The sequence below is a fragment of the Xenopus laevis genome, chromosome 8L (genome assembly GCF_017654675.1).
Source record: "Xenopus laevis strain J_2021 chromosome 8L, Xenopus_laevis_v10.1, whole genome shotgun sequence".
Classification (NCBI taxonomy): Eukaryota; Metazoa; Chordata; class Amphibia; order Anura; family Pipidae; genus Xenopus; species Xenopus laevis.
This window is the reverse complement of record NC_054385.1, coordinates 71,524,509-71,540,125: the sequence shown is the minus strand read 5'-3', so window position 1 is coordinate 71,540,125 and position 15,617 is coordinate 71,524,509. Positions and strand designations below refer to the sequence as shown.

General features: G+C 39.0%; 1 protein-coding gene across 2 annotated transcripts in view; it reads left to right on the top strand.

Annotated features, from left to right (window-relative positions):
* The first annotated feature begins 381 nt into the window (after positions 1–381).
* The window catches only part of rasgrp4.L (RAS guanyl releasing protein 4 L homeolog), a 23,179-nt gene continuing 7,943 nt past the window's right edge, over positions 382–15,617 (top strand). The window contains exons 1-11 of one of the 2 annotated variants that reach the window (XM_018230277.2): positions 382–638; positions 2,891–3,093; positions 4,284–4,389; positions 4,514–4,567; positions 5,409–5,534; positions 5,799–5,946; positions 7,116–7,289; positions 9,710–9,826; positions 10,496–10,771; positions 12,141–12,221; positions 12,723–12,830. In XM_018230277.2, the coding sequence (XP_018085766.1) occupies positions 616–638; positions 2,891–3,093; positions 4,284–4,389; positions 4,514–4,567; positions 5,409–5,534; positions 5,799–5,946; positions 7,116–7,289; positions 9,710–9,826; positions 10,496–10,771; positions 12,141–12,221; positions 12,723–12,830 (1,416 nt within the window). In that variant the 5' untranslated portion in view covers positions 382–615. The remainder of the gene's footprint in view (positions 639–2,890; positions 3,094–4,283; positions 4,390–4,513; positions 4,568–5,408; positions 5,535–5,798; positions 5,947–7,115; positions 7,290–9,709; positions 9,827–10,495; positions 10,772–12,140; positions 12,222–12,722; positions 12,831–15,617) is intronic. The other variant, XM_041572953.1, reaches the window with a different exon arrangement.

Sequence of the window (15,617 nt, the reverse complement as noted above, 5' to 3'; positions counted from 1 at the left end):
TTTTTAGGGGGTTCTGGGAGTTGTAGTTCTACTACAGTTAGATTGTAGGAAGTTGGGTATCCTTTATTTATATTGTTTGCCATTTAATTCTAGTTTAGCTGCTTTCCTGAGATACTCAAATGCTCACCCTAGTGTGGGATGGGCACCTAAAAGAAATAAGAATCTTCCTTGATCCGCACAGTTTTTTTTAATATAAGAGAGACACTTTATCACAAATCTCTCAATATCATTTCAATTAGTAATCTAGCCCTGCCTCAGGCCCTCCCAAAACTTGCATGCTGGATAAGATAAAAAGGAGTTAAATATTTTGGTTTTACAGGGGCGTGACATGTATTTCGTAAGTTTTGGGTTAAGGTTAGCAATGAAAGCACAGGCAGCAGACTTGCATCCCTTCTGGTAAAGCGCGCACACTCACACACAGTTCCTCTTTATTACAATGCACTTTCCGACACACTCCCGCACAACCTTAACTTTTCTAACAATACAAGCAGTTTGAAGTTGTCAGGATCCTGAGGAGGGCAACAGACAGGACTGGTCCTCAAACACTGTCCCCCTGGAGACACAACAGGCTCCTTGGATAAGGGTTCAGTCCACCCTGACAGACCTCCCAACAACATGAATCGCAAAGACAGCAAAAGGTGAGAACATGGCACAGATCTCACATAAGAGTCATTTGGGTTTTAATATTTGCCTGTCAGGCAGTCCAACATTTACTGCTTGTTTTGGGGAATCCTAGACAGTACAGCATCACAACTTTATCACCTCCAATCATATGGGTTACACGTTTGGACTCAGGTCACTCTGTGGCTTCCTGCTTTTGGCAGCTTTCTGCTTTCTGATGTATACCAGAGACTTAATCACCCCAGCATCATATGTTAGACACAATGGAACTCATTTATTGACTATATGGCACAAGTGCCCATAGCAACCAACCAGATCTTTGGTTTCATGCTCTAAACTGGTAGCAGACTGATAGAAACAAATTGCTGATTGGCTATGGGCATCTGCACTTGTGATGTGTGTGAATATACTTATATCAGCCTGCCTAGAAAATATGACTAAGGGGTCATATTTTTAAATTATTAATTTAAAAGTTGTTCCATTTCACACATCAGGATTTATTATACAGTACAAATTGGGTCTAATTTATTTTGTCCGTCTATGGAAACACTAGACACTTCAGCTAGCCAGATGAGCAGTGATAAAAGTATGTTCCACTGCCTTGGACAAAACATCTCACAATATTATCAGACCTCTTATTGATCTGCTACATTTATTAAAGTGCAACCCCTCTGGAGCACTGCACTGGGAGGGAACTCATATGCATATACACATGTGTATACATAGCAAGTGCCCCAACTGGCTTATAATGCGCATGCGCCTTGCCATTCCATATTACATGCATACGCATGATGAGTGATCTGGGGCACTAGTTCATTATATGCATGCATGCGCCCCAACATGGCATCTGCACTGGCTGCCCTCTTGATCCCATTATCACCATTATTTAAAAAAGTAAACTGTTTCTATTCCCCTTATCTATTTTTTCTGCTGACCTATTTTTTTTGTAGGAAAGTTATTTTATGTTACATTAATTTGCCTTTTATATAGGTTCTTACATTTTCATATAGGTGTTTGGTATTTTTGCACTCACCTTATAATAACAAACAGAGTAGTAATAATGTGTGTGTTGTCTATTTATTAATGTGATGACAATCGATTTGGAGTGTGTATTGCTGTCTATTTAACAGAGCAGGAAGTAACAGAAAATACAAAGGGGCCATGTAGTGTTGCATAGAACAAATACAATAGATTGTGGAGAAACTCTAATGCAGAATCTGTGCCAATACATTAATTAATAACTGAACATCAAAATTGTGTTCTTTGTGGTTGTATAAAACTAGCAACTGGCAGTGTTTTATTTATTACTAACTGTAGGAGCTAAGGGGAGATCAGGCCAAATTTTTCAGAAAAAGGGCCCCTCTCACATGTGCCTGAGACACGACACAGTGACAGGACAGTGGGTTTTACCTTGACGTAGTATGGTGGCTTATCAATCTTATGATCATAATTTTGTAAATACATGCATCTGCATAGATTACTTATATGACAGGGGTCCAGGGAATGTGCATTGATCAATTTTCCTTCTTTTTCTCTATGTTTGTAGTTAATTTGGCCAGATCAGTAGCACTTCCATTGTATTTTAGTACATTAGCCATGGAGTGCTCCCACAACCTTTCCTTTTTGCACAGTGATAGGACAGCTTTACCCTGCCTGTGGTTCTGACACATTGAGCAAGACTTCTCTGCTTGACTCTCAGAGACTGAGGAAACTACTCTGCTCTGGAGATATGTATGTATTTGAGAAACTAGCTAGTTGAACTGTGCACAAATGGCAGATGCCATACATATTGTCACCACCACATCTAAAAAAGCTAAATTTGCACCTGCACTGATGAATGAGGCACAAATAGCAGTGTGCCATTTTTTGTTGAGAGTGCAAATACTCTGGGATTGAGGGTAAAAAGAAACATGGCAGACAGTTCTGTTATTTTTAACTAAGCACTTCACACTTGTTTTGTAAGAACCCTTGAGAGTTGCCAGGTGTAAGGCTATGGGCACACAGGCTGTTGGCAGTGGCAGATCAGCGACGGTTGTCAGCCTGAGTAATTTTACAGGCTGAGAGAAGCAGATCTGCTCAGTGCCCCTGCTCCATTGATTTGAATCTGATCAGCATGTGTGCGGTCACACACAGGCTGAGGTCAGCCCAATTACTCAGGCTGAAAACAGCCGCTGACAACAGTCTGTGTGCCCATAGCCTAAGACTATCTGTCTTTTGTCGGTATGACTAATGAATGCATTATTGATATAAACTTACAATATGTCTACAGAAAATCTCGTCTGGATATTCCATTCCAATCTGTGAGCAATAATGGAGTTAATACCCCTGCCAAGGGCCGTCACAGTCGGAGGAGAAGGATGACCTGCCCAAGCTCTGCTGATATTAACAAGGCCATGGCAACAGTAAGCCAGGCCCAGCTTGGAAAGGGCTGCAGCCTTGAAGAGCTTATTGAAATATGCATACAGTCATTTGGTAAAAAGAAAATAGAAGTCACTATATAATAATACAACAAATATGGCTTTTTATTTATCATTGGAAAGATTTAAACTGAAAAGGCATGTATGCACTTTTAGGAAAAATGGATTTCATCTATATTGATGCTGATCAAAAACAGTGGAAAAATGTAAAATAAAATGAATTGTCCTTAGCCTTCAATGGGATTCAACACCCAGCAAGGCCCATTTCAGAATGCAAGTGCAGAGCCAGCTACTAGTTTGAACACATTGGCACACAGGCAATATTCAGAAAGGTACTTTCTCCCATGGCATATTCATGCAGCAACTGGTGCGCAAAACGGAAATGCTGCGTGAGTTAACTAATATAATGCTTTGGGCGGAAAAAGCTTGGTATTTTCCATAATTTCCTTCAACGAGCTTTAATAACAAAGATAAACTTTGTCAACTTTTAGTTGTTTTCTTCATTCCAAAGGCTCTTTCGGGGCTTAGAATTCGTTTTGATTTTATTATGCAGATTATATTTTTCTTTGGTATGAGTTCTATTTTAACTGGCTTTAAGGCTTTGAGTCATAACTATATAGCACATTTTAGTTACATTGCCTTAATACACAGTAAGGAGAATCAAGACAAAGATTACTCTGACTATACTGCCTGAACATAAGAGCTTGTATGACACCCTTAGTATTAGTATCCCCATTTAACATGAAAATATAATTCCCTACTTTGATGGATGATTCAGTATGTTTTCCACAATACAGGTAGACTGAATTGTCATATTTAAAATTGCCTTAAATGTGCCCTTGTCTTGTCCATGACACAAAAGTGAAATTACTTGGAACATCTAGAACATCAGATTCTGATTGTTTGTTTGTATCATACCATGCAAGAGACTTCTACTCTGAGGTTTACTGGAATGTAATGAATGAAGCTTGACTAGTTATGTAGCTTTAATTCGCACAATACTACAATTAGAATTGGGCTATGTTTGGCAGCAGTTATCAGAAGTCAATTGTTTGGCCTAGCAAAGAATAAACACGTGCACACCACACATACGAAAATACACATGATGGTGTTATATGTTAGATACATTATATTTATGTAATGTATTTTTTAGAGACTTGATTAACCTGCAGAAGATCTAATGTACTTTTATTGACATTTTTTCTACCATTTGCACTGTCTAAAGCTTTTTGTTGTTTCTGAAAGAAGTGGATGGTAGACTGTGGAGGAACGAAGACACTGTTCACATGACCCTCATAATGCACAGCTGGGTGGTACCATCTGCTGAATTTGCACAGAAGCTTCTTCAACTATATCCTTAATGAAGCACTACAGGGGCAAGGAGGGGTTTAAAGTTCAGTTCATGATGAAGTGCTATAGATGAATGGCATTTTCTCGTACCTATTCTTGTGTATAATGCCTTAACTCTGAGCCACTTATAAAGATGCAGCTAATAGTGTCAGGAAGGCGCTGATCCGTCAGTTACTGTGGTAAGGTGTCCACTTGGTTATTGTTTTTGTTTCATAACTTTATATTTCAAATAGGTCTCCATTCAGTTAAATGGGTGACAGCAATGTCTAAACTGGTAGTGATCTCCAGGAATAGAGATTTATGTGCTTGTGAGGAAGAATTATGGAACCACTATTGTTCCATCCTACAGACCTCTCTCTCTCTCTCTCTCTCTCTCTCTCTCTCTCTGTCTATGTATCTCTCTCTCTCTCTGTCTATGTATCTATCTCTCTCTCTTTCTAAAGAGGTGCCATCTTTTCTCAGTAAATTCCTAGGCAGCACTGGTGAGAGAGGGTTAATGCACTCTTCTCTTTAAGAGACAGGAGGGGGTAAAAATAGCAGTAAAAATGGCTGTTCTCTGCTGCTCCCCTTCTGTATTAATAACTTCCCTGGATGTTTTTGCTATCCTGCTTCCTGAGGTAGGATGCTAGGAGGCTTAGCCCCCCTACATTTTATTATATTTATTATTATATGCATTTTGTTTTCAGTTTATTTTATTCCAGGTACAGAAATGGTTTCGGACATGTTTGTGTACTACCTCCATAAGACTACACAGTCACTGTTCTAAAAAGGCATGCTCTTGTGCCACCACTTCTGTTCACCCAGGGCTGATATATACAAATATAGGGGTGCAGGCAACAATATAAGAAAGAGAGTTAGAAGAGGTAAAATGTTTCAGATACTGAGGGACTGCATGTGGGTGTATGTGAGGTGCAGTGATAAGATTCTGGAACTTTGATGTTTGTGTTGAATAGTTGTATGTTTGCTTGGGATATAGTGTGTCCATAGCTAATGCTATATTCTGTGTACCATGCTTGATAGGTTTTGGAATAACAACTATCCAGAAATATTCAGGCTTGACAGTAAATTGGATGATATGATGACTAACTTTTGGGAGAAAGAAAAAGGAGGGCCGAGCCAGCATCAGCTAATTGACACATCCCAAGGGTAAGCAATCACAAAAATGTAATTGCCAGTTATTCTGCTGATCCTGGAAAGTTTTATAAATGTTTTGTTTCTTGCTTTTTGTATGCGTCTGCCACTCATGCCATGTTGCCTATAGTGAAGAAGCCAATTTGTTCATGCAATAGAACATATTACTGTAAACTGTATTGCAAATGCAAAATGTTGTCTCAATGGTGCAAGTTCAATGTTTGAATTACTTTCCTAATTGCTAATATTGTAATACTGTTTGTACTTCCAATATTCCAGATTTGAACAGGATATAATCAGAACCCTTCCAGGATCCCCTAGCTTCAATAAGAAACGGAAAGTCTCTCTTCTCTTTGATCACTTGGAGCCTTCAGAACTGGCTGATCATCTGAGTTACCTTGAGTTTAAATGTTTCTGCAGAATTTCGGTATAGCAAAGAATACTTTTAACAAATTTTTCCCTGGCAGGGTATTTTATGTAATGTAGGGGCAGAAATACAGTGGATGCAGCTAGTTTATATTATGGGAAAGCTATGTTTTACAATTGAAACAAACATAGGGATCCGGGTAATGATCCTGTGCTAGGTCCTTTCACTGTCCCATTGCTGAAATGTTTTTTATTCATCATTTAATGTTGATTGTCAGAAGTTCCTCCTTTAGTTTGATTTGACTTGGCTAAACAAATGGCAATGTTTTGACAGGGTGTTGGGTCATTAGAAACCATGTCCTTGATGTAAGCAAAATCTAATTTAGGAACTAGCTGAAAGCTGCAGCTAGTTCACTTTCTAGAGGAAGCACTTTGCTAGTCGATTTCTGCAGGAATACACCCTTGACCTACGCACGTAATCCCCTCGCCATTTGTTTTTTGTCTGTTTATTTTTCCTTATAGATTTTCCTCGGAACAGGGACCTCATCTTAATTGCATATTGAAACTCCTACCACTTGAGTGTTTATTTTCATTGTCTAGCACTAGAGTGGGTGACACACATATAGTTATGTAATGAAAGGTGCAAAGTTTGCTACTGGACTAACCATCTATGACAACCAAACAGGTAGCATTCAACGGTCACCTGTTTAAAAGCAAACATCATCCTGGTTGCTATGCACCTGGGCAGCCTTTTATTACATATGGAGAAAGAATGTAGTATGTGGTACTGGAGATCCTGCTTGATGCTTAACTTATACCTTGAATAACTGCCTGGGTAGCTATATAAAATATCTTTGCTCCAGAAAATATATCCCTGATACCCTTAATTTTCCACACTGTAAACATTAAAGACGCAAAAACGGCCTAATTGTGTCACTAGCATGACAATGTTTTTACCCCCATAATCTTGTACTTAAGTTAGCCTTTAGTACAACAGCGTAAATTTTGGCACCCTCCTCTGAAACGTGCATACCCACAATTACTCAACCCGAACATTCACATCAAGGAGCACAGGCACAGTCTAGAGGGAGGGAGTGCTTGTGTAGTTCTATAGGATTACTTACCTAGTTAAAAGCTATTTCATCTTGCACTGCAGTTTGCAATTGTGCTCCATTCTCTTCTATTGTAAGCTAAATTAAAACATATGCAAACCTTTTTTTTCCCTGACAGCACCTAGACTTTAGAAGTTACACTCTACAGAATTCTCTTCGGGAGATTCCTCGTCTGGAAAGATCAGTCACATTGTGCAACAGTATTTCCCAGTGGGTACAGCTCATGATACTAAATCGGCCGACCCCTCAGCAAAGGGCAGAGGTGTTTACTAAATTTATCCAGGTGACACAGGTAAGAGAGTGGTTGTATCTTTCTGTGAAACTGTAATCTTTCTTCATTGAAAAGGGGTCATCAGACATAACGACGATTACAAATGAACTAATCTTTAAATTATATTCATCATCAGTGTATAAGTGGGCTTTATTCAGTAATCAATCATTTAAACATTACTTAACCCTTGCCTGTTTTTATTCTTTTGAAGTTGCCACCTATCCTTGACCTTTAGACTGTGATACAGATGCTGAAGTTTTCAGCCTGGTCTAAAGTTTTACTAATTTGAAGCAAGTCCCCTGCCTTGACCTAAAGCCTGTTTCTAATCTCTGTGCTTTTCCCAAAATAGTTAGCATCCCCTTTGTACCTTTCAAAACTGGCCAACTGATGAATCACCTGATACTGAAAGGGAAACTGATGAATCACCTGATACTTAAAGGGATACCGTCATGGGAAAAAATTTTTTTTCAAAATGAACACGTTAATAGTGCTGCTCCAGCAGAATTCTGCACTGTAATCCATTTCTCAAAAGAGCAAACAGATTTTTTTATATTTAATTTTGAAATCTGACATGGGGCTAGACATTTTGTCAATTTCCCAGCTGCCCCTGGTCATGTGACTTGTGCCTGCACTTTAGGAGAGAAATGCTTTCTGGCAGGCTGCTGTTTTTCCTTCTCAATGTAACTGAATGTGTCTCAGTGGGACATGGGTTTTTACTATTGAGTGTTATTCTTAGATCTACCAGGCAGCTGTTATCTTGTGTTAGGGAGCTGCTATCTGGTTATCTTCCCATTGTTCTTTTGTTTGGCTGCTGGGTAGGGATGTAGCGAACCGCCGATAATGTGTTCGCGAACGCCGTTCGCGAACACCGGCAAAAAATGCGAACAGTTCGCGAACAGTTCGCGAACTTCGAACATCCGAAAATCGTTCGATTCGAACGATCGAAGGATTTTAATCGTTCGATCGAACGATTTTCGTTCGAATCGAACGAAAATCATTCGATTTTAGCGATCGAATGGTCGAACGATTTTGACGCGAACGCCTATTGGCGAACGTCGCGCGACGTTCGCGAACTTGCGGCGGACGCGAACAGCCGATGTTCGCGCGAACAAGTTCGCCGCCGAACAGTCCGCGACATCCCTACTGCTGGGGGGGGAAAGGGAGGGGGTGATATCACTCAGTCACATGACTTGGGGCAGCTGGGAAATTTACAATATGTCTAGCCCCATGTCAGATTTCAAAATTGAATATAAAAAAATCTGTTTGCTCTATTGAGAAATGGATTTCAGTACAGAATTCTGCTGGAGCAGCACTATTAACCGATTCATTTTGAGAAACATTTTTTTCCCATGACAGTATCCCTTTAATAGTTAATCATATGAAATAATCATATGAAATTATTTTTGCAATTATATCGGTACATGTGGCAGCCTCTTTACAATGCTCTGCATCCACACAAGTGGGGTCATTTGTAAACACAGGTTGAATTTGCTCCTGGGCAGCAACCCATTGCAACCAATCAGATATTTTCTTTCATTGTTCTTCCTGCATCTGGCTGAAAAAGCTAATTACTGATTGGTTGCTATGGGTTACTGCCCAGGAGCAAATGTACTACTAAATGATTAAACTGTTACAAAACAGCATGTGCATATCAAAGTACACCTTTACAGATAAACTCCAGAAAAGCTATTTATTGGCAAGGTTGATCAAAAGCAAGGTGGGTACAGCACTTGTGTTGGCCATATCAAGGGGGTTGAATTTTATTAAATAGGCTCCTATGTATTTATCTGACTGATATCATATCCTCCACAAGGCTGCTTTGAAATGATCTGTCATGTGTTTATATGTAACCTTGCAGTTTGGGTCCACCTTGAAGTCAATCTACAGTTCTTGAAATCAATCTATTTTCCACAGTGCAACTGAAATGCATGTGGGCACTTATACCAAGCATGGTATTTTCTAGAGTTTCAGTGTGTGGCACAGGAAGCCCTCCAATTCCTGCAGCTCTAGTGTTTTGTGCTCCTCTCTCTTAATTGTTGAACATGTAGATAGGATGCATTTTAAAATTCTTATATTCTTAATTGATTTTTGTGTTTGTATATGTATGCGTAAGAATGGATAATCCTGAACTGATGCAAGTTAAATGCATGAGCATGTTTTTGAGTGTTGCACTTTTTTTTTTTTTCAACTGTTGGGGTATACAGCAGACCCTTGTAGTTTCTCCCTATTTTTGAATACCCAATAGAATTTGTACTGCCTCTATATAGTTATATGTGCATCTGTTTCTTTTATCTGATAAAGGGTTAATAATATAGCATAAATGTGTTTATATAATGCTACTTGTGTACACAGCTTTGTAGATTTAAACACTACAATAACAAAATAGACAAAGATGGCCTCACTCCATAATATTATTGACATACATCCTCTCTTTCTCGCAGAAGCTACGTAAATTACAGAATTTTAATACTCTCATGGCTGTGATTGGGGGGCTCTGCCATAGTGCCATTTCAAGGCTGAAGGAGACTCATAGCCATTTATCACAGGATGTGCTAAAGGTAAGTAGAGCAATGAAGAGGAAGCAAGCGTTGCAGTAGTTTAGAAGGCCAGTGAAGCTAAATTATTGTATGTTACTGGCTCAGTTACCCCTTTGTCATTTCAAAAAATCAACCACAGAAAAATTCTGTTGTCAATCCATCAGAGCTATGTGGTAATTTGTTTTTTTCTGAATTGGTAAATATGTGGCATGACTTAAAATGTATAAAATGATAAAAGCAAATGCTAAAATATAAGAAAACCTGCTGAGGCCATTAGCTACAATCAATATAAATATTAATATCTCACAGCACCTCATATTATATATAATAGCGAAGTAAAGAAGAAAATTAAAACAGTCTTAATGCCTGTAAAATGGGATTACCCTACCTCAACCCTACCCCTAGCAGGATATTTTTAATGACACATAGTACACCACTAAACATTCTAACATTCTAAAGCTGCGTGTGATGAGTTAGGCAGTGGGAAAGGGGATTTGTGTCATAGGCCACTGATTCAAAAGGGGTAGGAGTTTTCTTCATCCTCTTATATTAGAATTGGTGCTAGAGAGCTATTCAAATATAACTGAAATTATTTATGAACCTCCTTTACCCCCTGCATTGTTAATAAATCAGAGTTGTAGGAAGAACAGTCCCATCTTGTCTCACACATGGCTGATCTCTGTTTAACAGACACTGAGTGAGATGACAGAGTTGGTCTCCTCCAGCAGTAACTACAGTACATATCGGAGAGTGTACAATGAATGCGTAGGGTTTAAAATTCCCATATTGGGGGTGCAATTGAAGGACCTGGTTTCCCTAAACGAAGCTTTGCCGGATTATTTGGATAATGGGAAGATTAATGTCAGCAAACTGCGCAGTCTGTATCACCACATTCTGGAATTACTTCATCTCCAGAAAACAGTTCCAAAATTTAAGGCTGACAAGGATGTCACATTGCTTCTAACGGTGAGTAATTTGTGTTAGGCTCTTCCTGCCAGCAATTCCATCAAAAATCATAGAGTCCCATTCTGCTTAGTTAGTATGGCCCAATTTATTATCACACTACCCAGAAGGGCCTCCTGTGGGTGAAACTACCAGCTAAGTCAACCAAATCTAAGCAAGCCATGTTCCAGATTTGCTATGGTTAGACCCTATATGCTCAAATTTGCCACTGATCCACATAAACTTTGCCTATGCCACGAAAAGCTTTAACCATTTCAGAGTTCACAAATCTAGACCATTTCATGGGTCTGGGCTCCTCTCTAGGACCAGACCCATGGCAGCATTCCCCAAGTTCCCCTCCAATGACAACTCTGCTTCTTTCATTGATCTTCTATGCGCACTTTCATGTGTCGAGGTGTAGGAGTTAGTCTGAAAAGGTACTAGGCATTTACACTGCCTGGGCATTAGTAATTATGTGTATCTGTCATGTGAAATAGTGTGTGTAGTGTACCTGAACTGTACATTTTGAACTAATATTGTGTGTATGACTGTATCGAAGCTTACCTATTCTTTGTATAGATATGATAGTGTCGTTTATAGTGTAATAAGAAGAATGGAAATAATTCTGCCACTTCACAAGTTATTAGACTATGTATATGCTTGTTTGTGGTTAACACTGACACTCCCTTTTCCTGCACTGTACCTGTGTTTGCTTGCTTGTATATGAGGAGGCGTATATGAGGAGGATCTGCACACTATACCTTTACTCTTTATCTTAATGCATTACATGTTGTATGTGGTTAAGGGCAGCCATCATAATAGATTTTTTAATAGATATATATATATAAATATATAGAACATTTTAAAGTTTGCATGCTATATAACTGGCTGCATTGGATCTTTCATTTTTAGACATGCAGTAGCATAATATTGTAGAAGGGGCATATCTATGACCATTTGATGATTGTTTTGGGGTAAAATGAATGACATGGTGCAATAATGCGTGAGAAGATCTTGCACTAGCTGTACTATACAGGTGCTGAGTAATAAGTACCCTGGTGTAGTAATGTGTAGTGCCATGTTGTTATGTGTACGACAGTGGTTCCTAAACCATGTGACTGTCACAATTCAAGGGACTTGGAATAGTGTCAGAGCCTAGAGGCCTGTAAGGTTAGGGTAAAAACTGGGCAGTATAGCCATTAGCTCTCCTAGCTTGAAAGTTAGTTAGGTTGACATTTGGGATGAACATGAATTTAGATATTCTTGAAACTATGCCTAAAAAACTGATACAACAATATTTTCCCATATGTATGGGTTAAGGGTGCCCCTGACCAAAGGTTGCACCTTGTAAACAGTATGCAAGATGTCAATCTCAGTAACTTTATTCTTGCAGTCATCACTTGATCTATTTCACACAGAAGATGAGATTTATTCCTTGTCCTATGCAAGGGAACCGCGGAGTCACAAATCCCTGGTAAGAACATATAAACTTTCACAATTAACTTTTTATTTGTAGTGCCTGATAGACAGACTTGACTATTTCTATAGTGAGATGAAAAGTGATATAATAAAAATGTTTATGAAAATGATATAGATTTTTCTCATGGCGATCTACATAATGCCCTGTACATCTAAAAGCCTTGGTTTTCTTTAATCCTAACAGATAATTCAGGAAGAAAAATTCTGGACCAGAACCCTTGATTTAGTCATTTATAGTGCAACTGTAGTGGTCTGGCATTTCTGCTGGCACCCGTGTGATATAATGTTCTGGACTTAGTTACTACATGGTCACTTGATGATTTGGTGCTATTATCTGTATTTTAAGTATGTACCGATCAGAGCAGGTAGCCTTCATGTAAAATTTGGTCATAATTTGCTAATATTCAGAACTTAGACACAGACATATTCAGTTTTCGGCACTAATGTAGTAGCTGCACTACCCACCTTTCTCACATAATGTTTCTCTTACTTATAGCCCTCAGCACCTCACAAACCTCCAAGTGGGATATTACAGTGGCCCCATACAGTCCCCCTACAGCCAGACCCTGAGACCCTCAGTCACAATGTGGAACAAATGGTGGAGGTAAGCTAATACTGAATTTTGTAAAAGCCAGTCACATTTCACACAGTGTAGCATATATGTTATTTGTGTCAGTACTTTACCAGTAAGCAGCCACTGGTAACTGAAAACCTGTTGCTTTAACAACTTCAAATGTGTGTGTTAAACGCCGAAGAAACTGTGAGTTTCGAATTTACAAAACCAAATGTATGTGGTTAGTTCTTTTCCTGAACACATAATCAGACTCGTCTGATGACTGAAAGTAGTACTGTAGTTAGATTCCAACAAGAAAGCAGGCAGCTAGGATATCTAGAGTCTAGAGGCAGGCAAATGTTTTTCATCCAGTTGCAGCATTTTCTTCCAAGCCGAGTTGTCAACAGGATGCTAGCATTTGTAATTCTGCAGAAGGTTGCTTATCAGATATAGATTTTTATGACCACTTTTCAATAAAAATTAAAGTTAGATTTACTTATATCTATTGCTAATACCAGTACTAGTAAAGATATATTCTTGAAATAAAAGTTCTGTATTTAATTACATGTTTATTGGCTGTGTAAACAAAAGCCCCACCTTGTTTATTGTGTCCATTGACCCCAAAAACTAGAGTTTGTTATTCATTTTTATTTTGATACAGATACCTCAGAGTCTAGGAATGCACATGAAACTGCAGCCTAGGTAAATAATATATGTGTTCAAAAGCTTTTACTATATTTTACTAGTGTCACTGGCCCTTTAAATTTGACCATTGCCATGGCTTACTGTAAACTAAAGCAAACTAAAGGACATTAGGGCTAATGTACCCTTAAAGGGGACCCGTCACCCAAACATAGTATTTAAAATCCTATTTTATCACATTAGTCAAGCAAAATGAACTTTAATTACACTATATAAACTATTTGAATCTTGTTTCCTTCAGTCTGGGAATTCATAATTATAGCAAGCAGGCAGCAGACATTTTTTGGACACTGTTATTAAGGCAAGCCTTGTATCATCTCAGAATCTTGTTTGTGCACCAGAATGGGGGACCTGATGTCTATCCCCATGCACTGGTTACACAATTAAACAGTGAAGAGAAATGGGGGAATGTGTGGAGTGCAGTGACATCTAGGAAGTGCTGAATAGAAATTGGATTTCATGTTTTATTATACAGATTTTTGTGTCTAGGTGACAGGTCCACTTTAAAAAACTGTGGCTGTTTTTTGTGTCTGCCACTGCCTGGCGCAAACTGTGTCTACTGTATGAAGCACAAAGATTTAAGGATGACAAGTTTTACCTGCCACATAGTGGAGGTCCATGGGCTTCACAACCCCATGACTTACTTGTGCACCATTACTGAGTCAGATGATGAATGCGAATCTAACTCAACAACTATTTATATAAAAAATGAAGACCAGTTCAGTGGCGGAACTACCAGGGGAGCAGGGGGTGCGAGCGGGCCAGGGCCCGCACCCCCTCAGGGCCCCCCGGCAGTCCGTGCGCCACTAACAAATGCGGCCAAATGCGGCCGTACGGAGGGGGGCGAGGCCCGGCTGCGCGTCACGCACCAGGGCCCGTCCCCCTCTAGGATCGCTACTGGACCAGTTAAAAAGTTGCTAAGAATTGGCCATTCTATAAAATACTAAAAATCAACTATTATGGCTAATATAATAGCCAGAACTTCTCCTTTTAAGCTCTCTCACTTTGAGTTAGTCAGCGACTTTAAGGGGGCCACATGGGACATAACTATTCAGTGAGTTTGCAATTGATCCTCAGCATTCAACTCAGATCCAAAAGCAACAATTATGACCCATGTGCCCCCCCCTCAAGTCACTGATTGGTTACTGTCTGGTAACCAATCAGTGGAAACCAAGAGAGCTGCAAAGCAGGAAGTAGTGTTCTGGCTATTATATTAGTGATCCAGAAACATTTTATTTTGCACAGCTATTTACCCAGTTTTTATTTTTATACTGAACAATTCCTTCAGGTTAACTTTTAGTATGTTATACAATGGCTAATTCTAAGCAACTTTTCAGTTGGCCTTAATTTTTTTTGTTTTTTTTTAATTATTTGTCTTCTTCTGACTCTTTCCAGCTTTCAAATGGGGATGACTGACTCCATCTAAAAACAAATGTTCTGTAAGGCTAGAAATTAATTATCACTACTTCTTATTACTTAATCTTCTAGTTAGGCCCTCTCCTATTCATATGCCAGTCTCTTCAGATCGGTGCATAGTTGCTAGGGTAAGTTGGACCCTAGCAATCAGATCGTTGAAATTGCAAACTGGAGAGCTGCTAAATAAAAAGCTAACGAACTCAAAAACTACAAAAAATAGAAAACAGTTGCAAATTGTCTCCAAATATCACTCCCTACATCGTATTAAAAGTTAAATTAGGTGAATAAGCCCTTTAAAGTAGTGAAGGAGCAGAAATGTCATGCTTGTGCACATTGTGATATTCTAGTTTAGAAGGTATGCACATTTGTCTCACTATCAGGCATGCAGCGCTTACACAAGCACACACACTTCCTGACTATACTTCCTGATTTGCTTGTGCTTAGGTTAACCCTTCTTGCAGAGTTCTAAGCTGATTTAATACCAAAGTACCAGATTCTCTGCCAATAAATGAGCCAGAATATGCCATTAAATACAGGAATCACAGTGCAAGAGTGGCAAACAGCCTGCCTTTATTTCTTTTGCTGCTAACCTTTCTCTTCACTTCTATAGCCTCTTCTGAAACTATTATAACTTGGGCACAATGAAACAATGTGTGAATCAATATTTACAACGCAGGCCTAGTGCTACAGAAAATACATGTTATTTATTTTGTTTAAGGT